This window comes from Tiliqua scincoides, chromosome 8 (assembly GCF_035046505.1).
Source record: "Tiliqua scincoides isolate rTilSci1 chromosome 8, rTilSci1.hap2, whole genome shotgun sequence".
NCBI classification, from domain to species: domain Eukaryota; kingdom Metazoa; phylum Chordata; class Lepidosauria; order Squamata; family Scincidae; genus Tiliqua; species Tiliqua scincoides.
The window spans coordinates 45591977-45614324 of NC_089828.1; the positions used below are offsets into that span (position 1 = coordinate 45591977).

At 44.7% G+C, this 22348-nt stretch overlaps 1 protein-coding gene across 2 annotated transcripts in view; it reads left to right on the top strand.

Moving 5' to 3' along the window:
• Positions 1-22348, top strand: part of SSH2 (slingshot protein phosphatase 2) — a 127619-nt gene that overhangs the window by 75246 nt on the left and 30025 nt on the right. For both annotated transcript variants that reach the window (XM_066635129.1, XM_066635128.1), the window contains 3 exons: positions 11147-11250; positions 11766-11830; positions 20529-20650. In XM_066635129.1, coding sequence (XP_066491226.1) covers positions 11147-11250; positions 11766-11830; positions 20529-20650 — 291 coding nt within the window. The remainder of the gene's footprint in view (positions 1-11146; positions 11251-11765; positions 11831-20528; positions 20651-22348) is intronic.

Here is a 22348-nt window from a genome sequence, read left to right on the forward strand (position 1 = left end):
GCCCACAAGCATGCCAGCAACAGCCTTCTCCTCCTGTTAGCCCCATTTTCTCACCCCTAGGAGCATCTTGGATGTGTATGGCCTCTATCGTTGATTGTTCTATCCTCTTTCATAAGTTGGATGCCACCTCTATATCTTGTGGCAGTGAATTACATAAGCTAATTACACATTTTGTAAGCAGCTGCTTTGCTTTCATAGGAACATGGACATCTTGAGGACTACCTATTTGTAGGTTTTGATAATATCAAGAGTGCTACACCTTGGTGGCAGAAGTGTAGGGAGATCTTCCTTCTTACTACTACTTGGTGAACACAGAGTCAGTGGTGGGACCCATACCAGGTTGTGGGTCCTCATAAGTCCAGTGTTACCCACTCCTAACAGTGGACCCGTCTTGAACTGAGCAGTCTTGTGGCTATTTGCATGCCTACCTTTGAAGAGTGTTTTCCCAGCTTAGGGCATAGCTACACTGCACACATAAGCTGGTTTAACACTCATTCTTTCTCCATAAGGCATCCTAAGAACTTTGAGTGGGGCTTGAGATGTCCAAGACAGAACCCCTTCGCAAAGGAACCTATGACAGCTACTGGTTTACACACAATACAGGTTCATAGCCTGTATATATATACCCCTAGTGTCCTTCACTGGCAGCTATATCTCCAACAGCTGGGCTTAGGCCTGGATGACCTCCGTTCATCCAGAGGTGACCAGAGATGCACTGGGCGGCCATTGCTCGGCCCCATCTGTAGCAGAATGGAACCTAAAGCCCCATTTCAAAGTTTGTTCAGAGAGCAAACGCCATAAACCTCATGAAGAACTTTGCTCATTAAAGGTGCTATACAAACGATTGATGGTTGTGACCTCCCTGAAATGCAAGTCTTCTAGCCGTTTGGAGCTTTTTTCCAAAATAAAAAGGAGAACCGCTGGTGTCTAGAATACATTTCCCTTTGCCGAGAGGCTGCTGCTGGCTCTTCACATTTTTTGTTTGACTGGAGTGCCCTCCATGGCAACTGCAAGGGGCGACCGTGCGGGTAGCTTGGTTACAGCAGACATTGCCGTAGTGCTCAACAAGCCTTGAAGTTTCCAAATGGAAATCTCTTAGGGAACGAGCATGCGCTCTGTGCATCTGCCTTGCAAACAATGCGCTGTGAGCAGAAATTACTGTTCAGATAGCCCATTGGGCTGTTGTGTGCTTATTATGTCTTCACCCTGCCATAAAGTCATACATGCAGCCATTTTCCACCCACAGATTTGCAAATAAGCCCATATAAATACAAGTTGTCTGCTTGCCCATCCATTCATCTGTTAGCAATTTGTGCAAATCAATGAACAGAAAGAATGAGAGAGAACCAAATACAATACTGTCCTATTTGCAAAAGTTTCTGTCCTTGGCCCCTTACTTACCACAGGCAACTAGACTGGTGTTTCTTAGAAAACCTGCTTATATCTTTGATGGTGTCCCAGAAGCCAAATCTATGAGCCAGAAGCTCAAATCTTTGGCAGTATTTTGTGACTGCTGCATGGGAATCACAGCGTTTATTCACATCAGGGGTCAGCTCAGATTGGTTAGGTGATAGTGGCATCACCCATTGAAATCTAAGAATCTTGCATGTTACTCAGCAGAATTTCTGGTGATGACTTTAGTGCCCTGCACTCTCTGTCTGCTCTCTGCCTTTCCCATGACTACCAGAAAAAAAACCTATTATTTTCTTAATTGATCTAATTTTTAAAATTGGGCAAAATTGAAAGAGTAATTGAAATAAATTTCTTTGTAATCAGTGGACTCAGGGCAGTTAACAATGTTAATTATCCTTCTCTAGCCCATCAAAAGTTTGAATAAAGAACTTCGTAGAAGGTGCCCAAGCTCACATTTTGGCAAGACTCCAAGGGAAGCGATTTCTTTATGTGTTCCCACCTGCATTATTAAACTCTTCTCATAATTACAGGGAGGTTCTGTAACTCATTGGTAGAGCACCTGCTTTCTATGTAGAAGATCCCGGGTTCAATTCTCAGCAGCATTACCAAGTCAGGTTGGGGAAGACGCTTTTCTTTCTGAAACCCTGGAGAGCTGCTGCCATTTGGTGTAGCCAGTATTGAGCTAGCTAGACCGAGAGTCTAAGGCACTGCCTTCTATGTTTATAATCATATTAATTTTTTCCTTGGTATTGGAGCTTGTAAATGCACACATTTTTCTGGAGGTTAAAAACTCCATATATTAATGCAAAGGGTGGAGGCTTCCAAAGCAATATGGCTTGTGGTGGAACAAAGGTGCTTAATGTCCCGGGGCTCTGTATACCTCTCTTAATCTGCCTCTACCTGTGTCCACTTGCTGCCTGGGATTACACATTGCAGCCCATCGAAAGAGCAGCTGTTTCTCTTTGGGGAGGGAATCCAATCTGGCAACAGGTTGGCTGGAATTGTGATGTTGAACTGTGCGCTGACTCTGGGTTTCCCCCCACCCCTTCTAATTTGAGAGAGCCTGTCTTCCTAGATCTCTTCCCACTGACATGCTACACCTAAATATAGCTAGTCCTGGGCTTCTTGACTAATATGGCGAGGGACAGTGCCCTGACCCCCTTGACTCCATGTTACAGTAATATTAAGAGTAGTGTGTGTGTGTGTGTGTGTGTGTGAGAGAGAGAGAGAGAGAGAGAGAGCATTGCTTGACCAAAGGCGTTTTTACAAGTGACGTTAACCACTTCTCCTTTTAGCCACTCTTCAGGTATTTCTGTGCACTTCTGAATGGCTGGAATGTAGCAAGTTGCCTTCTGAGGGACTCATTTTTAAATTTGGTTGAGAACCCAGCTGGAAGGTGAAATTGGGCCTCCATTGTAACCTTGCATATCCAAATCCACAAGAGCAACTAATGCCTGCCTGCCTGCCTGGCTTAATTTTCATTTTCAGAGCTATTGGCCTACTCATGGCAGCTAGGTAAAAAAGGCAACCAGACCAGGAAGCTTCTGCAAATTTTAAGAATTGTCTTTCCCCCTGTCTTTTTTGTTGAGTCACAACAGACTAATACAGGAAAGTGAGCAGGCTGATGCAAACTTTTTGGAGCCTTGTAAGTTTTGTGAAATTATTTTCTCTAGTGTGATTTTAGTTTTACTGTTGATTGTGGTTGATCCTGCAATCTACCTAGGTGTTAGGTAGCAGAGACAATGGGAGAAGATGAATTGTAGGCAGCCTGAGAATAAGAGACCTTGTGGCAGATGGGATAGCAGAGTTTAAGGATCCTCATCACAATCAGCTGTGGGATGTGATTAAACTGAGGGAGAACAAGTGACCCAAGATTACTCAGTGAGCCTCTTGGTTGAATGGAAAATTGAATCTGGTCTCCCTGGTCTATCTGCTACTGTGTACCAACTCTCCCCACTGTGTACTAGTCTGAGTCAGTATGACTGACCTGAGTCCCCTACCCCAAGCTTCTTAGTTAGAGCTGTTTGTTTCTGTGCGTATGACAGGATTATAGCCTAAATCTTACTGAACACAATGGGCTTACTTCTGAGTAAAATAATACCATTTGCACACACCTCTATTCACAGTTCTTTACAGGGGTGTGTGTGAATAATCTGGATTTTCCCCATACACTGTACGTGGGCCCAGTTCTGCTTCCCAACTGTCTGGCATGAAAAAACTGTGTACCACAAGAATTAAATGAGTAACTGGAGGATCACGTGGATGTAGGCATCCATTCACAGAGTCTGCTGCATCTCTGCATGAGTCATTGCTCTGCCTTCCTCTCAAACAACCTTGATTGGAGCGAGTAATTCTGTTGCGTCTGCATCAGGAGCAGTTGAAGTCTTCCAGAGTAGGCATGCAACAAAATGAACCATCCTCAGTGAAGATTGCCCATTATCTCTGTGTGAGTTATTGTTCCTGAAGTGCATCAAATTGGTGGCTTATCCAGAAACATGGGCAATGGGCTTCTTTCAGGGGGTGTAATTCAAGGGCTCTTTTCTTCTGCATTCCAGAAATAAGTCTTTCCTGGCATAAAAGTAAAATGTGCCTCCAGTTACTGTTCAAGAAAAACACAGGGTATCTTGGGAAACGTTCTTTTATCTAGGCTAAGCTTTGGCGTGTCCTCTGAGAAATAACTGCAGTTCTCTTTTGTGCCTTTTCACCGCAGGTCTGAAAGCAGGTTTAGATTCATCCAGGTAACAGAAAGTTGTTGCATAACCAGCTTTGTCTATTTTTTGTATGTTTACAGATTTCCTATTGTAATGCCCACGAGTACCTAGGTGTGCCCAAGCTGGCAATAAAGAATAACCTCTTTTTTTTGCCAACAGTCTCTTGTTTCAAGAAGCCTTCTGTTGAAAGAGAGACCATTAAACACCTTCCAGAGAGTGCCCACCTTCATTTTTAGGGTGTGTCTGTGCCTGGGCCTTGGGAGCACTCATGAGATCATCCTTGATCTTCCATTCTCAGTCTGTTCAAACCACTTGCCCTCCCATGCCACTGATATGGGAATTGTTCGAACTGCAAAGTCCATGCCTGGGGATGGAAGGAGAGGAGATTGAGGTTAGGGAAGACATGCTGTCAAGCTTGGGACTTGCTTGTACTTGATAAACACTTGGGACACTACTTGATAAAAGTAGTGTTTTTCATACCATGTAATCAATATGGAACAGTCTGTCATAAGACTTGGTGGTGTCCACATCTTAGTACCAAATGCAGGAGGTAAACATCAGGTGACCTCCTTCATGCCCTGCTTGTGTACCCCTTCAAGGCAGTATCATGGTCCTTGAGTCTGATCCAGCAAGATAAGTTCTCATATTCCTAAGATGCAAGATTCAGATAGCACTTGTGGGTAGTGTTTTATATGAAGTTGTTTTATACCAAGTTCGGGAATTGTCCAGACATAAACATAGGAAGCTACTTTCTACTGAGTCAGACACTTGATCCATCCAGCACAAAGTGGGCTACACCGACTGGCAGCTGCTTTCCAGTGTCTTGTGCAGGGATCTCTCCTGGCCCAACATCAAGGCCACAAGTTACCTGGGCCTTTCTACTTGCATATCATGTTTTCTACCAGTGTGCTACAGTTCTTCCCCATTTGGAACTGAGGGTAAAAGAAACTTTGATTCTAGCATACTTTTATCTAGGGCTAAAAAATTTTTTTCAGATAATGAGGATCTTGCACTGGGAGTGTTGGTGCAATTAGAGAATGAGCTGCAAGTGGAGCTCACCTTAATCATGAGCATAGACAAGACAGTATTCACTCTGCCTGAACTCCCTTCCCTGTTCCTGCTTGCCATATAGGGATACTGCACTTTTCTTCCTGCTTTATGGAAGAGGTGCCAAGTTTAGTCTTTATTCTGCCTTCACTTGAAAAGGTCGCAGGTAGCAGGGCTGAATTGTCTCTCTCTGAGATCTTGAAGAGTCACCATCACTCAAGGTAGACAGCACTGGACTGGATAAACCAGTGGTCTCATTTGATGTGAAGCAATGGAATCAGCGTTGCTGTCATTTTAGAGGAAGAACTTGAAAAATTTTACAAGGTCTTAGAGAGAGCTGTGAAAATATTGGAAGTCCTGGTCTATGATCTGAATGTCTACCACCTGCCTGTCCCCAGAGACCTGGGATGCTTTACCTTCCCTGCCCTCATGATTAAAATTCCGTGTCTCTTTCAAAAAAGTAAGGATTCTTGGGGTTTCTTCCTAAAGGTACCATTTCCCCTCTTCACTCCCAAGGGAATCTGTCAGCAGTTTGTTTGAATTATGTTTTTTTGGAGTGTGCTTGCATGTTAAAAAAAAAAATGCACATGTGCATTGCATATGACCTAGAGCTTGTCTTACAGCTCAGTTCTACACCAGACTACTCGGAAATAAAATTAATTGGTTGAATGGGACCTGCTCCCATGTAAGCATGTATAGAAATGCAGCCTGGGTCTCTCTGCCTAGGTTTATGCTGGCTACCTGGGTATATGCTGCACGAAAGCCAGCACCAGCCTAGGCAGAGATGCTTGTGCAGAGAGACCAAGGCTGCACTGCTATCCATGCTTTGTGCAGTCCTGAGCGAAGGCAGCGCCTGCAAGACATCACTACCGTTCTGTGAAGCATCTGTGGTCAGGCAGATGTTTACGTCAAGCAGCTGTGAGCCGGTGCAAATTTCCCACGCTTGGCAGGGCTCGAGTTGCAGAAATGACGGGAAGCGAGCACTGGGCTTCCTCTCTCGGAAGTCTTCACTTCCCACTTCTTGCTGTTCGAGCTTGCTGTTGAGGCATTCTGTTTTCGATTTGCTCTCCAGTGTCCTTTTGGTGATCCTTGCCCCACATCATCTCCTTGAGGCCTGGGCCATCTTTGACGTATGCACAGAACCATGTCTGCTGCTGAGAAAAGCTGAATTCTGTGGCTTGCGAAGGTTGTGCAAATCAAGCAGATTTTTCTTCCCCGCCTGCCCGTCACCCTGGAATTAACCATTTGTGTAATTAATCTGTTCTGTCTTGAGATAGGAGCATGCGCAGGGCAAGGCAGTTAGGGGCTTAGGCTCCCCTCCTGAGGACTAGAAGCACTGGCCGCAACTTACCAGTCATTACCAAGTTTCTCATTCACAAGTACTAGCAACTTAAAACAGAAAAGATAGGGAGGCTGAATTTTGTCACCAGCACCATGTTCTGTGTTTATGGACTTGTGGCAAACGCACATGCTGCTTTACTCTTAAAATAATCACAAAGTGTTGATGTTAACTCAGAGTTTATCTTCAAGGAAGGGCTGGTTCAAGGCAGAGGCACGTAAGTGCTCAGATTTGCATAGCTGGAGCAAAGGTGTATACCTCTTGACACACCTCTAGGCAAGTTGAGTGCATGGGCCATGATCTTGCAGCTCCGCTTGTAAGCCGTTCAGAGTCAAACCTTCCACCCTGTTTTACTGCCTCGGGTTTCTGTGTTAATACAATTGCTGCTTTTCTTTCTTGTTCTCTTCAGATTTATTTGACCTTCCTGGATTTTTTTCCCCTTGTACTTGAATGATCTGTTTTTCCACATTCTTAAGAACAACCCAACAGCAAACAGCATTTAGCATTTCAGAAGGAGCCTGCTTCATATTTTTAGAGCCATAAGAACATAAGAAGAGCCCCGCTGGATCAGGCCAAAGGCCCATCTAGTCCAACTTCCTGTATCTCTCAGTGGCCCACCAAATGCCCCAAGGAGCACCCAAGACAACAGACACAAACTGTGTCCCGGTACCCTCCCCTGCATCTGGCAATCAGTTTTTTGAATACTTTCTGATTAGAAAAGCTTCCACTTTTAAGTTAAGCTGGAAAGGGCAGCAGCTTCTAATTTGTGTGTGTGTGTGTGTGTGTGTGTGTGTGTGTGTGTGTGTGTGTGTGGTTTTTTATGTGTGCATGTGGCACTGTACTGAGTAATGAACACAACAAAGACAAATCTCTGCCCAAAGGAGGATACAATTTAGACTATGACAGTGTAGGAGAAAGAAGGGAGGCCAGGGTAACACAAGATAAATATAAGTGGATGCTTACACTTTGTTTTGGTTGGGATGAGTGCCAAGAGGTTAAATTGAAGAGCTCACAGAAGGCATGGGTTTGGAGGGCTTGAGAGATGCTGCATCCAGTACTGTATTATGCTTGAGGAGGAAATTGCTGGCATTAGTGGCAGCTAGGGAGGATGGCTGGAGACTTCTAAAATAGCTGGAGGTGTGTGGTGGCCTGGGACCAAAGCTAAATTTAAGCTGCAATCTTATAGATGCTTATGTGGGAGTAAGCCCAATTGAACTCAGTGGGACTGACTTCTGAGTGGACATGCATAGCATTGCACTGTTTAGAGGCTTGGAAACTGAGTGCTTATGCACCAGAATGATGCTGTGGGTTGGAAGATGCCTGTGCACCCAGGATCCAGGCCTGACTGCAAAATTAGCTGAGAGAAATTTTAAAATCAAATCCCCACTTTCTAATATAAATATTTCCCAATCATGCAAACCAGAAATGAGCTCCAATAGCAGATTGGAGCTCATTTGCAGCCATTTGGAGAGTTGCAGAAATGGCTACAAGCCACCAAGACCCTCCAGAAGACTGCAGGATGCCCCCGGGTGCATGGGGACCCATTCCTTGACCATTCCCCTTAAGGTGGAATAACTCATTTCCGGTTCCGCTGGATCATGACCCTCCAGCTTGGGAACCGCTGTTCTAATATAAATATTTCCCTGAACCAGTGTGCATACCGGTTGCTAACAGGGTGTGTATGTTTGCAAAATAGCCTTTATCCTACAACTGGGAGCAGATTTCCCAAACTATGGTTGTGAATGGATTTCAAGAGACTCTCAGTAGATAGTGTAGATATGCAAGGATGTAGATATACATATGTAGATATGCAAGGATGTTAATCAAGATCTTGCTTGAAGAGGAGAGCTGTTGTCTGATCACGTAGGTGGGTATGCTGGCTTGTGGGTTTCAGGCCTGGAACCTTTTCAGAAGCAAAGGCTGATAAGGATTGGGCTGGCCAGTGTTTGCTGTTGGGATGGAGAAAGTAATCAATAGTGATTGTTTGCAACAATAATGCACTCAAACTGTAACTAAAGTCTAAATCAGCCTGCAGGAGAAACAAGCGCACACTCTCCAGTTTTTTTCTGCTCCCCTCCCTTATTCCTCTTCTGCACTACGAGCCTTCAGGGCAGGGATCTGGCTTTTCGCTCATGGAGGCGCTATTTAAATATTTTGATGATAACAGCAATGCTTAGCCCTTTTCAGCTGTGTTGTCCAGGTAATGGTAGCTGGATTTTTTTCCTGTTTTTGTTACTGGTTCCATATCTTATGTTCTTATTGTAAGCTGCTTTCAGGGCCTTTTGTACTGAAAAAACTGGGCATAAATATTTTAGAAATCAGAATTTTTTTTTCTCCTGTGGTCTTTTACCTTTTACAACATAGTCAAGCTGGTTTCTGTTCAATGTGTTTTTGCAGAGGGATATGGATTCAGTTTTAATGGATTTGTAAATTTAAACATGATTCTTTGCATTGAACTCAATTTCATTTAAAACTAGGTTAATTTTTAAAACATATTTATATGTCTCTAATGCCCACAGCTTTCCCTCAAACTTGCAGTGCTCTGGGTGCAATTCAGGGTGCCGGTTCTTGCCTTTGAAACCCTAAATGGCTTAGGACCAGGGAGGGGGTCTGTGTGTGGCCTTCCTCCATATGAGACTTTCTGTCCCCTAAGGTCATCAGAGGAACTCCTATGCATTCAAGTGTCATCAGAAGCTTGGCTGGAGGCATGAGATGGTCTTCTCTTTGGTGGCTTCCACCCTGGGAAACTGTTTGCTACAGGAGATATTACTCTCTCCCTCTGTCCTTGTGTCAGTAGACATTAAAAACTATACTCTTCCAGCAGGCCTTCACAGGTCACCTTTGTTTATTTTTTTATGTCTCTGTCTCCTTTGATTATTTTTTCTGATTGACCTGATATGGTGGTGCGTTTCTTCAAATTAATAGAGGAAGATGGGGTCTATCAGCAATAGTTAGCCATGACAGATGAATAGATCTTCCAGGGCATTGATACTTGACATTTTTGTTTTTCTGTTCCATGTCCTAATAATTCCTCTGTTTGCTATAATTGTGTATTTTTAAATTCAGTACCTCCTCCTTGCTTATAAAAAGGGTTCCGAATTGTGGCTTCTTGGCATCTGCTCAGTCCATGAAAGGGTTTGGATTTTGACCTACTCCATGACTTTTTTCTTAAATTTTGTTTTTAAAATACGCTTGTGTAGTTTTCTCAGGAGCGACTGGATGCTTTAATTAAAACTTCCTTTTCTTTAACTAAACCATGCACTGAGAGCAAGAGAGAGCAAAACAAACTTCTCTGGTTCATTGAACATGAGAAGGGAAGTAAAAGATGTTGTCGGTCTCCTGAGTGCACAAATGCTGGCAAGCAGAGTTTGTGTTTTTAAAGCGTGGAGCGGAGGGGGCCTTCTGGCAGTGCATGGGGTGTGTCTGGATCACTTAGCGCTGTGGTTTCTGGTTTACCCTTTGAAAAATCATTTAAAACTGTATGTGTGCCTTTTACGCTATGGTGTGGGCCTCTCATTCTAACCACAGATAGGACAGCTGTGATAAATTTCGCAACAGATTGCAGATGTCTTTTTTTTTTAAAAAAAATCTGTATTTGAGAAGCCAGCCACCTAAAAAGTTGTGTGGGTTTTTTGTTTGGTTTTGTTTTTTGTTTCCCCCTTAAGACTTGTTTCCAAAAGGCAGGCTGTTGCAGAACTTCATGCTGCTCTCCTCTTAGCAAAAAAAATCCTCATCCTCATCACTCTTCCATCAGTGGGTGCTGTGCCCTCGACTCAAAGCATTTCTCAGAGAAAAGTGTGAAAGAAACACACTGTGTCTGCAAATGGCCTCGTCTTCTTTCCTCCCTCCCCACCCCTTCCTATGCTTAAGTTTATCTCAGTCATAAATGGTTAATAGCTGCTGTCTTACAATGGGCCTGCAAAATTAGGAGAATGCAACTGAAAAGGTGCAGAAAATGGGAATGAATGATGAGTAGGTTGAATTGCCTTTCCCAGGAGGAAAGGCTAAAGGACTTATTAGATGGCAAATAAGATGGATGTGGGCAGGGGGGACAACAAATGGGGGCTTGTAAAATTATATGGAAGGGACAGATAGAAAATCAATTCAGGTGGTGCATTTTTAACTTCCAAATCATGATTTTTGTCATAACTGACCAGACCGACAGACACACCCACACACCTGCCCTCTTCCATTGTGTGCAGTTACTTTAGTTTTGCACTACATCTTCATCAAAGCTAATTCGGGTTTAAAAAATGTGACTTAAAATGGGTTTGCAAAGAGTTTGAGGCAATTCTGGGTAACTTTTAGCAGTCGTCTGCATGCTAGAACCATAATTGTAGTAAAGCATGGGGGAAGAGAGTGTGTGAGCCCCCCTGCAGGTTCACATTCTCCTTACAGTGATAGTTGAGGTCACTCAGTGGTTGGAAGAATGGTAGGTCTTTCAGATAAACAAGATTTCAGTTTGCCAGTGAAAGTGATGTTTGGTTCCAACTTTGTTTTCCTTGGGCAGGATGAAAGGAGGTGATAATCCAAGACCTTCCCTGCCCCTTTTATTTTCCCTTCCTGTTCTCTGAGCAACAATTCATTCTGTCTGTCTGTCTCTCTCTCTCTCTGTCTCCCACCCTTCCCACTGCAGCATCAGCGAAAGCTTTCTCACGGTAAAGGGTGCTGCACTCTTCCTGCCACGTGGAAATGGTTCTTCAACTCCCAGGATCAACCACCGGCGCAACAAACATGCAGGTAATACATCCTCCCTAGCCCAGTTAGAACTTTAACGAAGTGCCCACATTAGGTGGCTTGTAATTATCCTACTCCTGTTTTTAGAACCCCCAAGAGGGACCTAAGAACCCAGCCTTTTATCTTAGCAGGATTTATTTTCAGTGTTTCTGGATAGCTTTCTATTTAGAGGTGGCTGCTGTTTGATAACAGAAATATTGCTGCTGAGTAGTACAGGTGGAACCAGAATGGGACCTGTCAAGGCCTGGAAGGATCCTGAACTGGCTGGCTTTTTAGTTCCCAGTGCTGCTTACCTTCCAGAATGCAGTTTTGCTGGCCAAGCCGGCCAAGCAAATGCCAACTAGTACCTCCGTTTCCATGTCCTCTCACCATAATGTAATGTCACTTTCCATGAGCCTGGAAAGTTAAATGGTGGTTAGGAGAGATAAGCCTAACATATTCTGGAGCTTGGGGCAGGTTGGGGAGAGTGAGGACTATCTGTTCTGTTTCTTCACCCTTCCTTCCTTTTTGTGCTCCAGGGGATCTCCAGCAGCACCTGCAAGCCATGTTTATGCTCCTCCGTCCAGAAGACAACATCAGGCTGGTAAGTCCTGCCACACTTAATGTCTGAACCTCTGAGACAACTCTGATGTGTTCCAGCATCCCTTCTTGTAGCGGTGTACTTCTGGCTCCTCTTCCCTCTCTTCCCTTTCTTTCTGTCCTTCTTGTAGTGTGTTTTTGGTCTGTCTGGGTACTGTATTTGTGGGTTATGTATATGTGCCATAAGTCCTTTGAAAGTACTCAGTATCTCAGCTTTCCTTTTTATAAAAGCAAACCCAGTCCTTAAGTCTGCAAAGATAGACTTGAGAGTATCTGGACACGTCTTGTTTAAATGTTGGAAGCAGTGACTGAATAAGAGTCCCATGCTCAAGGGGCAAGAGCACAGTGCCCTACATAGCTCCTTACCATGTCTGGAGCATTAGGCCAAAAGAATGTAAAATAGGTGCAAATGTGCAGATCATGCACATGGCAGCATTTGGATTTTCTTAGTCCAGTATTGTAACTTATTTATCTCACATATTGCTGTTTCAATGGTCAGGCAATTGTGCAAAAACCTTGTGCAAATTACATGGCAGGTGTTTCTTGGATGCACACTCTGTATTCTGCCCTTTGCTGGGAATAGTTTCTTTCTCAGCGATAGAAGAAACCCCCCAAATCCTGAAGCCAGGTAATTCTTACCTGGATCCACAATGGTTCTGTTCTGCTGTTCCCCTGCCAGGCTCTAGCAGGATCACATAGTAAGAGCATTGCCGAAGGCTTCAGCATTGCCGAAGGCTCCCAACAAATCAGCAAATCATTGTTCTGCAGCATCACTGCTGCACTCTATGTTTCTGTGGGCTGTTATTTTGGGTTAATTTGATAAATTGGCACTTTTAAAGGCAGGATGAGGGGTGCTGTGGGTCAAGACCACGGAGTCTCTTTGTATAGCAGTGTTATATTTAGAGCACTGAGATCATTCAGGGGCCCCTGTTTGATCATTCCCTGTCATACATGCTGGCCCAAAGTCAACCGATATTCAGAGCTATTTCACTATAGAAGAATATTTGTTTGTTGACATATTTATTTACAGGCACTTTATATACCACTTTGAGTCACAACATGATACCCCCAATGGCTCACAGCCCAAAAAACAAAGTGGAGGAAAACAATCAGTGTTTAAAAGCAGTCAATTACATTAAAATGAGCCCAGCAACTAAGCACCACAGGAGCAAATGCATATATGTGTGTATATGTAAAGCTTGTCCAAACAGGATTGCAGACTGAGAGAGGCAGACATGTCTCTTGGCAAAGGGAATTCTGACCTGAGGTGCCAACACATTGAAGTCCCTGCAGTTTAACTTCAGTAGAAGTGGCAGTCAACGCAAAGTTAAGTTTACTATGCCCAAACAGTACAATTCTTCCTTGGATTATTGGACTCTCCTTCCCCAAAAGAGAGAGAGTATGTCATTTGCATGTTTGAGTGTGTTCTAAGAGAGTTAAGAAATGGCTTTGGGAACCAGTGTTGCTCACGGAGTGGTCACAACCTCCATATATAACAGCCATTGCTGTCATGCTCTGGTAGCATGGACTGAGAAATGGAATTCAAGTTGGCATATGCAGTCACATATATAGGGCTTTGACTACACTATCCAAGTGACAAAATTGGTAGAGGGCAAAGAATTCAGCCTGTTGACAGTTTCAGCTTTTAAAAAACCAAGTTTCCAGCCCTCAAGGATAGGCTTGAAAGTATATTGAGTGTGTGTATGTCGCCAGCATGTGTGTATGTGTGTGTATGTCGCCAGCAATGATGGTGACACACATTTCAGTACCGTAGTCAGAGAAGAGGAGGCTTCAGCAACATGCAGAGCTCTGTGGGTCACAGAAGCAGAATTAGTGATGCAAAACGGATGCACATTTCTGTAACTGATAGGAATTTTCAAATTCAGTTTTCCTTGGTGCGAGAAGAATTTGGAATAATTTAGTGCAGAATTTTTATTTTTCTAAGGGCTGCTCTAATTATCATAGGCCTTTGAAATCTTGGCATGAGCTCCTTCAGAGGAAATGACTGCAGGAAATGACTGGAAAAACTGTAACATTTGAATGAGATTGGAGCCAGCTTAGAAATAACCCCAGTAGCAGGCAGATAACTGTGGCACTGCTATAATTACATTTTGTCTTGGCTTTCCAGCTCAGGATAGTAAGTGCAGTCGCTAGACTTTGAACCTGTCCAATGTGCTTTTCTAAAGAGAAAATAAATATTGTGTGGTGTGGTGACCAGACACCAGAGCTGAGTTTCATTGAGTTGGGTGAAAACTTGTTGCTTGGAAGAGATGCTGAGTAAGCAGAAGGAATAGCTTGGAACTTCAGAGCAGCAGTTTTCAAGAGAGAAGCCCAGTAACTTGGGTTCAGTTCTGGTTCAGGCTTCTTGATATATTTTGTTTCCAGTTCAGACATCTTGAAATAGTTTTGATCCATTTAATGCTGATTAATGCCAAAGATCACACTGCAGTGGATCTCTATAAAATGAATGTAATGCTGACCAACTTGAGGAAAAGTATTGCATTTAATTTGTGTTAATTTTCTATTTCTGAATGCTTCAAAGGGGCTTGCAAGCAAATTACCTACAAGATAAAACACAGGAAGATCATTAATCATACAATTGCAAGCTGAGTGCTTGATTTTTGAATCGGTTGCCACTTTTTTTGTTGCTGTTTTATTCTAAGACAACCAAGGGCGCAATCCTAACTGCGCCCTAGGCCTGCACAAGTCCCTTGCGCCAGCCTCTGGGTGTCCCAAAAGTACCATAAGGCACTTTCGTGCCGCCTAGTGAGTTGGGAGGCCGACTTTGGGATCCCTGTGCTCGTGGCAAGGTAGGTGAGCACTTGCGCAGGGGTCTAGGGAGGGTGTTCCAGAGGTGTCGGGGTGGAGAAAGGGCGGGTGGGCGGTCTGTGGGCAGCCCAGACAGGGGTGGAGCCAAAATCCGATACTCAATCCTGAGGGGCTGCCTAAGTGCTGGATAATGGCTCCACCCCCGCCCAGGCTGCTCACAACTGCCCACCCTTCCTCCACCCCAGGACACCCCTGGAACACCCTCCCCAGACCCCTGTGCCAGCAGCCTGCAGCCAGTTCTCACCTACCTTGCTGCATAGATCCAGGTAATCCCATTGGGGCCCCTACAGCATTACTTGGGGTAAAGGGAATTAATGCCGCTTGCCCCGAGTTGCCCCGCAGGCGGTCCCAACCCCGCATTGGCTACAGCACAGGCCAACTGGCCTGCCTGTTCCAGCACGGGTTAAAATTGGGCTGTTATCTCTATTTTAGATTCTGGTTCGGGTTCAGTTTGCCAAAAAAACCCTCTCTTATACTTGGCTGAGCTGAAGCACCTACTTTGCATGCAGAAGTCCGTGGATCAAAATCTAGCACCTGCCATTTAAAGGAATCTTGCATAGCAGGCAACAATACCAAACTGAATGGATGAATGATTTCTCGGTGCAAGGTAGCTTCATTTCTTCATAAAGGAAGAAGAAAGAGGAAGTAAAACTATTACATAGCAAACACCCCCCTCCCCATGGATCAAGAGACCCAAATGACTTGAGTCAGTGGTTCCCAAACGTTTTTGATTGGTGGCTCCCTTGACCTATTGGACTATTGGCCCTTTAGGGCTACAATCCTATACATTGTGTAGGGCGGCAGGTTTTTCATGAGGATTCCATGGCTCCCCTGGCTTGTTTCTGTGACTCCCCAGGGAGCCACGGCTCACAGTTTGGGAACCACTGACTTGAGTCATCTTCCCAAATGTATCTTAGAGCGGATTTGTACCTTGCCAAGCATTAGCACAGCAGCCACTATCCTAGGTTTTATACTGTGTCACTGCATCCCCTACAAATGTGGGACATAACCACACCACCACAGCCAGCCCCCTATAAATTTAGATGGCACCAAAGTAGCACGGGGTGGATGAAGTCATAATGAAACCCCAAGGTAGGCTCTTGGACAAAACAAAGCTTATTCATGACCAATGATAATTGGAAGCAGTTTAGCGTATTGTGTATCTTGGTTTCTAAAAGTACACCCCAGGGAAATGCAGTTTCTCAGATGAATTTCAGAAGAGCAGCTGGTGTTGATCTGCAAAAATAAAAAGATGACAAAGCTCAGGGGTGGGAGTGTTGAGTCCTATATCACAACAACTTTTGAGCCCCCATTGAGAGGCCTACCTTTCGGAACACCTGGGTCGTGAAGCCACCTCTCTGGAATCTGGTTTATAAAAATGGTTCCATGAAAGGACCCAGTTAATACGGCTGGCCCATTCCTCGAAATGTGGTCCCATCCTCACACCATTCATCAAATCCTGTTTCAGCAACTTGAGGCCAGACTGACCTTTCAACTCTGGCTTGTTCAGTGGCGATCTTATGTCTAAACCACCCTGTTAATTACTGCTACCCAAATTCATTTAGCAAAGCAAATTAGATTACATTAATCCACTTGCTGCCAGACAGAACTCTGGAGAGCTAGGAGTATCTGCGTGAGAGAGGTCTGCATTTCCTGTTCTAGGCTTCCATAGAAGCAAGAAATTCCCCTAGTTCTCTTCTGTTAGGGACCTTGCAGTACAAGGCTATAAGCAGCTGGGCCAAAGGGAGGAGAGTGTTTTGTCAGCTGTGTCAAGCTTGGTGCCTACAGGCAGGTGGGCAAGCAGAGATCTGTCTTAGACTGGTTCGCACATGCTGCTGCTTGATGATGTTGATGATATAGCATCATCCGTGTGCATGTTGCTTTATGATGTGTGAGCACAGATCCCTCTCCTGAGGGGCTTACAATCTGTGAATCGACACAAGGGAGGCAACAGAGGAGGGGAAGGGAACTGAAGACAGAAATAAAGAGCAATTTCAGTTGCAGTTCTTTTAGTCTGTCACTTCCTGTTGTCTCACTCTTTCCAATGCCTTGTGTGTCTGCTTTTTTTAATCTCTTCCCTAGGTCTCTCTTCAGTTTCTTCTCTTCCTTTGTCACTAACCAATTTTAATTATTTTTTAAATGTGCATGTGCAAATAGGTTATCAGATATACATTGGGATAAATCTGAAAATGTTTTTTATCAGTGTGTTAGAGTGGCTAGAGCAGCGATTTTCAACCTTTTTCATCTCTTGGCACACTGAGAAGGTGCCAGAATTGTCAAGGCATATCATCTTTTTTTTGACAAATTGATAAGGCAGACTGCACTGCTTGGCCAGGGGCTCACATCCCGCAATGGCCCTACTAATATATGACCCTCCTGAAAACTCCTGCAGCACACCAGTGTGCCACAGTGCAGTGGCTGAAAGTCACTGGGCTACAGCATAGGCCTTAAATGACGAGGGGAACCCAGATTCAAATCTGGACTCAGCCATGTAGCTTTGTTGGGTAAACTCTTTCAGTCTTACCTACCTCATAAGTTGTTTTGAGGCTTCTAAGGGAAGATACCACATGCCTGCTGCCCTGAGTTTCTAGAGGGCAAAGCTTGATTAAGAATGAACTTTGAAATATTGTGCTTCCATTGTCACTTTTCAGAGCTTTGACTTGGGGAAGAACTCTGTTTGCAGCAGGAAAAGTATCTGAGTCAACTTGGCACTGCATTCACATGGGATAAATCAGAAAAAAAGAGTGCTGTTTCCTTTTTCACATTCTTATCTGCTGTTGCATAAACAACTGCAACTTAGAAAGGAAAGATAAATAATTAATGTCTCCTTCGGCATCAGAGGCATACCATATCATAGCCTGGGCTGTGTGTTAGCCGGAATTCTGCAGGAGAAAAGTTGCAGAATGATGTGTAGGGTGCATGATTCTGCTTTCTGAGAATTTTTGTGGATTTTTTCCTTCAAGTTTCTGACCATTGTGTTTGCCAAATAATCAGAACTCTGATTGTGGAGTTCCTTCTCGCCCCCCCCCCTCCCATGGCTGTCAGAAGCAGAATAAATTATACCCCTCCCCCCAAATCAGAAACTCAATGGTCATGATTCATTCAGGCTTTAAAATTCCATTTTCCAATTGAGCCTACAGAGGGCGCTCAGTCTTGTGCCCCAGAAGGGCTCTCTGCTCAGGAAACTGTTACTGATGGAGCGTGACTGTTAATGGAAGTGGTTCCTGGGAGGGGTTTGGCCGCTCCAGGCAAAAAGCTCAGTTTGCCAGATGCCCTGTCTGCCACGCCGCCCCAGTTCATCTGTAATTAGCTTTCTGGATACATTTTTTAAAATAACTGCGAAGAGCACAGCCAAGAGCATTGCAAAAAAGTAGAGTGAAGTGAGCATTTGCCAGTGGTGTGCCCTCCTTGTCCCGGTGGCCTGCCTGTGCCCCAGCAGCTTCTTACTATGCTGTGACATTCTGTGGCCTCTTCCCCAGAGGGCCATGTTCAGGCCACGCAGGCCAAGTTCCTCTTGGCTTCTTGTAAGCAGGTTGTGCTCTGTGACGAAGACTTCCTGACATGCTGCGTCAGCGCTGGTACATATCTTGCCCAGTTGGCAATGGGGGGGCCAGCGGGGCCTGGCATATATAGTCTAGTTTTTTTTAAATGTTGAGTCAGCTCAAACAAGAGACTCTGGGAGCTGCTTGCGGAACCTCCCTGACTAGTTTTGATCTGTAGGGCTGGAAACGGAGCAGAAATCAAGCTTCCGTTTACTGTCTGCTCCCTTTTCAGTCGGTCTGGCTTCCTGCCCTTTAGGCTGCCCCCCCCCCATTTTTTGTTTTTTGCTAAGGGGACAAGGCAGCAGTTATTCTCTAAGAACATAAGAAGATCCCTGCTATATCAGGCCAAAAGTTTGTCTAGTCCAGCTTCCTGTATCTCACAGTGGCCTGCCAGATGCCTGAGGTTGCAAATAAGACAACAAGAGACCTGTATCTTATACTCCGTTGCACCTGGCATTCAGACATAACCTACTTCTAGAACCAGAGGTTGGATATACCCATCATGGCTTGTAACCAATGATGTATTTTTTCTCCATAAATCTGTACAACTCCTTTTTAAAGGCATCTAGGCCAGGTGCCATCATCACATCCTGTGGCAAGGAGTTCTACAAAGTAATTACGTGCTGGGTAAAGAAATCAAGCTTCGCCTTGAGGGATGAAGGGATTCTCTTTGGCACTCATGGAGCCTATATCTAGGTACTCCACTCGGAGAAAGACAAGTTACCTCTCTTGCTGGCTGAAGCTACTCTTGTTTGGAAAGACTGGAAAGAGGTCCTGTGTTAAGAGAGTCAGCACAGGAGTTCTAGGATTTCTTTACCTGATCTGTTCTGCAGGATGGAGCTTTAGAATGCCAGGTTCAGTACCCTGAGACTTTAGAGCAGTGGTGGCAAACCTATGACATGCATGTCAAAGGTGACATTCCACAATGTTTTGGGTGACACACCAGCATTCAGTAACACCTGACAACAACTGGGCTTGTTTTACTCGAATTTTATTTTCCTAATTAATTGACATTTCTTTATACAGGTGGGGCCTCCCTATCCGCGGATTAGTCATCCATGGGTCTAGCTCAATCTGAGCCGTCCAAAAGTGACTGGAGCTGCGCTCTGGTCACCTCCAGAGGGCTTTCTCAGAGGCTGCGTGCATCCACCCATGGCCTCTGCAGTCTTCAGAACGGATATTTCGGCTGAAAGGACATGACCACTTCTGGTTTCCCCGGGAAACCGGAAGTGATGTTTTTAGGCCTTTTAAGTCATATTTCCAACCATCTGTTTGCCAAGAGGTTTAAAGCGCATGGGCAATGCTTTGAGAATCTTTGAGTTAGGGTGTGGGAAGGAATGCTTGTGACTCGGTGGCTGTGTGGTTTCTAACTCCTCCCTTCCATTTGGTAGAAACAGAATACAGTACATGTATGCAACATGTGCAAATCTTAAATTTGTCTCGTTCTGGCACATTGCAAAGTACTGCCAGTCTTGTTGTAGAATTGCTGCCCTTTGCTTTTGTTTAAGATGGCGCACTCTTTGCTACCTGCTAGCCTTGTGAGCCCCTTGGCTTATAGCTGAGCATGCCCTATGATTTGGCTTATGGAGTTTGTGGGCGCAGTACCTCCTCTACATTATTAAGCATGGCTCCTGCAGGGTCTTGGGACCGAGGTGAGGCTGTGTGGGATGAAGTACATTGGCAAAGTGTGGCAGATCTGTGTCTGTGATTGCTCAGATCAGAAAGGAAGCCTGATCTGAAAGCCCCTGATGGTCTGACTTTACCACATGTGATTGGCCTGTTGCTGTTCAAGAAACACCATTACCCTACAGTCCCCCAGCATGGAGTTGCAGCGATGGGGAAAGCTTTGTTTGTTTGTTTGTTTGTTTGTTTGTTTGTTTGTTTGTTTGTTTGTTTGTTTGTTTGTTTGTTTGTTTGTTTGTTTGTTTGTTTGTGACACTACCTTTGGTGCCCTCTGGATAGGAGAGGTTGGAGATAAATGTTTTTAAATAAAGTTGCTGGTAGATCCTGTTCTACCGTTCAAGGAGCTCAGGGAGTTGTACGTATCTTTAGATGTATCTTCCTCCCTCCTCTTTATCCTTACTATAGCTTTATGAGATAGGTTGAGCTGAGAAATGGTGATGAGTCCAAGATCCTCCAGCAGGCTTTTTGACAAAGTGGGGATTTGAACCCATGTCTTACCAGTCCTAGGTGGACATTCTAACCCATTATACCACATTTTCTGCCTGTCCTAAAGCTGTTACAGGCACTGTCAGTTGTATAGGTGGCAACCCTAGAACATGATGTGTGTATTATGCACACATGTGATGGAACAATTTATTTTTCTTCCAGGCTGTAAGACTGGAAAGTACATACCAGAATCGCATGCGGTACATGGTGGTGGTCTCAACCAACGGTCGACAAGACACAGAGGAAAGCATTGTCCTAGGAATGGATTTCTCTTCCAACGACAGGTACCTTGATGTTGACAAGAGTGTGTGTCTTGTTCAGTCCTGATTGACCCATCTCAAAACTATACTGCTAGAAAGGACCAAGATGTTGCAGAACTTTCCCTTTCATCATTAAGGGAGAGGGAGATGCAATGGTCATTTTTACATCAAGTTTTAAAATGCTGAGCACATGGAGGGGGAGAAAATTTCTGCCATACTACTGTGAAAATATGATACTATGTTGCCTGCTGAAACTGCTTTACACTGGATTCAGGTGAGACAAATGAAAGTACAGCGGCCCCCCCCCCGTATCCACGGGTTCCATATCTGCAGTTTCAGGTATCCGCAGTTCAGGTCTGCCCACCCTCCTGCACCCCCTCCGGAGGTGAGGGGAACTGGGCTCCCCTCACCTCTGGAGAATCTTCTGAGTCCTGCAGAGGCCGCCCGTGACCGCCTGCGGCTACTGCTGGCCTCAGAATGATGGAAAAATACTGAAAAAGCTACTTCTGGTTTTTTTTTTAATCAAAAACCAGAAGTGACATTTTTAATGCCTTATAAGGCATTAAGAGGCCCCTGGGGAAGCCACCTATTCTGTCACTGAAGTTTTCCCAGCAAAGCAGGGACTGGATTTCTACTTGTTCAGAAATCCTAAGAGACCGCCCTAGAGATCCCTGGCCGTGGCATTACTGTGTAACCTTGAAAATATTTATATGAGGCTTTGCACTGCTCCATTGATGGAATCAGATCTCCAGGAAATCCAGAAGAACATATAATCCTACCCTTTGGTCCTGTAGAGGCAAGAGCGAGCACTCACTTCTGTGCCGTTCTTTTGCTATCTCCAATTGCTCTGTGGAAGAAGACCTCTTTAGATACCCAAAGGGAGTTTGCTTGCATCTTCTTACAAAGGTGGTGTGCTGAGCATCTCTTGGTTGATTTTTAGTCTGGAAAGGGGGTTGAAATGGCAAGCATGGTTTCAGCAGGTTTTGCTGTGCAAATTTCTCTTCTTTCATTGCCCCTCCCCCTACAAAAGTTCCATGTTCCCTGTATGCCCAGAAAAATACAGATTCTGTGTTCATATGAGGAGCAATTGTGGGGAGTACTCATGACTGCAAAGGCCTCGGTCTTAAAACTTATCAGCAGCAGCTGTACTTCTACAGCAACATCTGAAGAGCTGCAGTCTGTGTGTTTGCAGTAGCAGCCAAGCCTTGAGCCCCAAGGCTTACACTTTTGTAACATCTTGCCTAGGTAAGCTTGATGAAGAGGCAGGGAAGGCTGGTAGAGGAGCACGGTGAGGATACTGTTGGGCCCTGTTGCACTCCTGATGAGGCATCATTGAGAGTGTAGCAGAACCAGATGTGCAATGGGGTTGAGCTAAAATGATTTCTCTTTGATTGCTCATCCAATGTTCTTGAAAATTTTTAACTCTTTAGCTTAGCCTCATTCTGGTTCAGGCTGGTGGTGCATTGCGGGGGAGGATTCACCTTGCTTGGCTTTCTGTGAGTTACTCGGGTTGTCACTGGCTTGAATGCTGAATCCCCTTCCCCTGTGGCCACTTATTACAAACTTAAATTAGCCTTGTTGGTGGGAGCTTTGATAGAAGCAGTGGGTAGAGAGCATCCCTAAAAATATCTCCAACCCCTTGGGAGGCCTTTCAGAGGTGCCCTTTTTCTTTTCCATGAGCTCATCTCATTTGCTCTGCACTAACAGCTTGGAGCAGAGTCT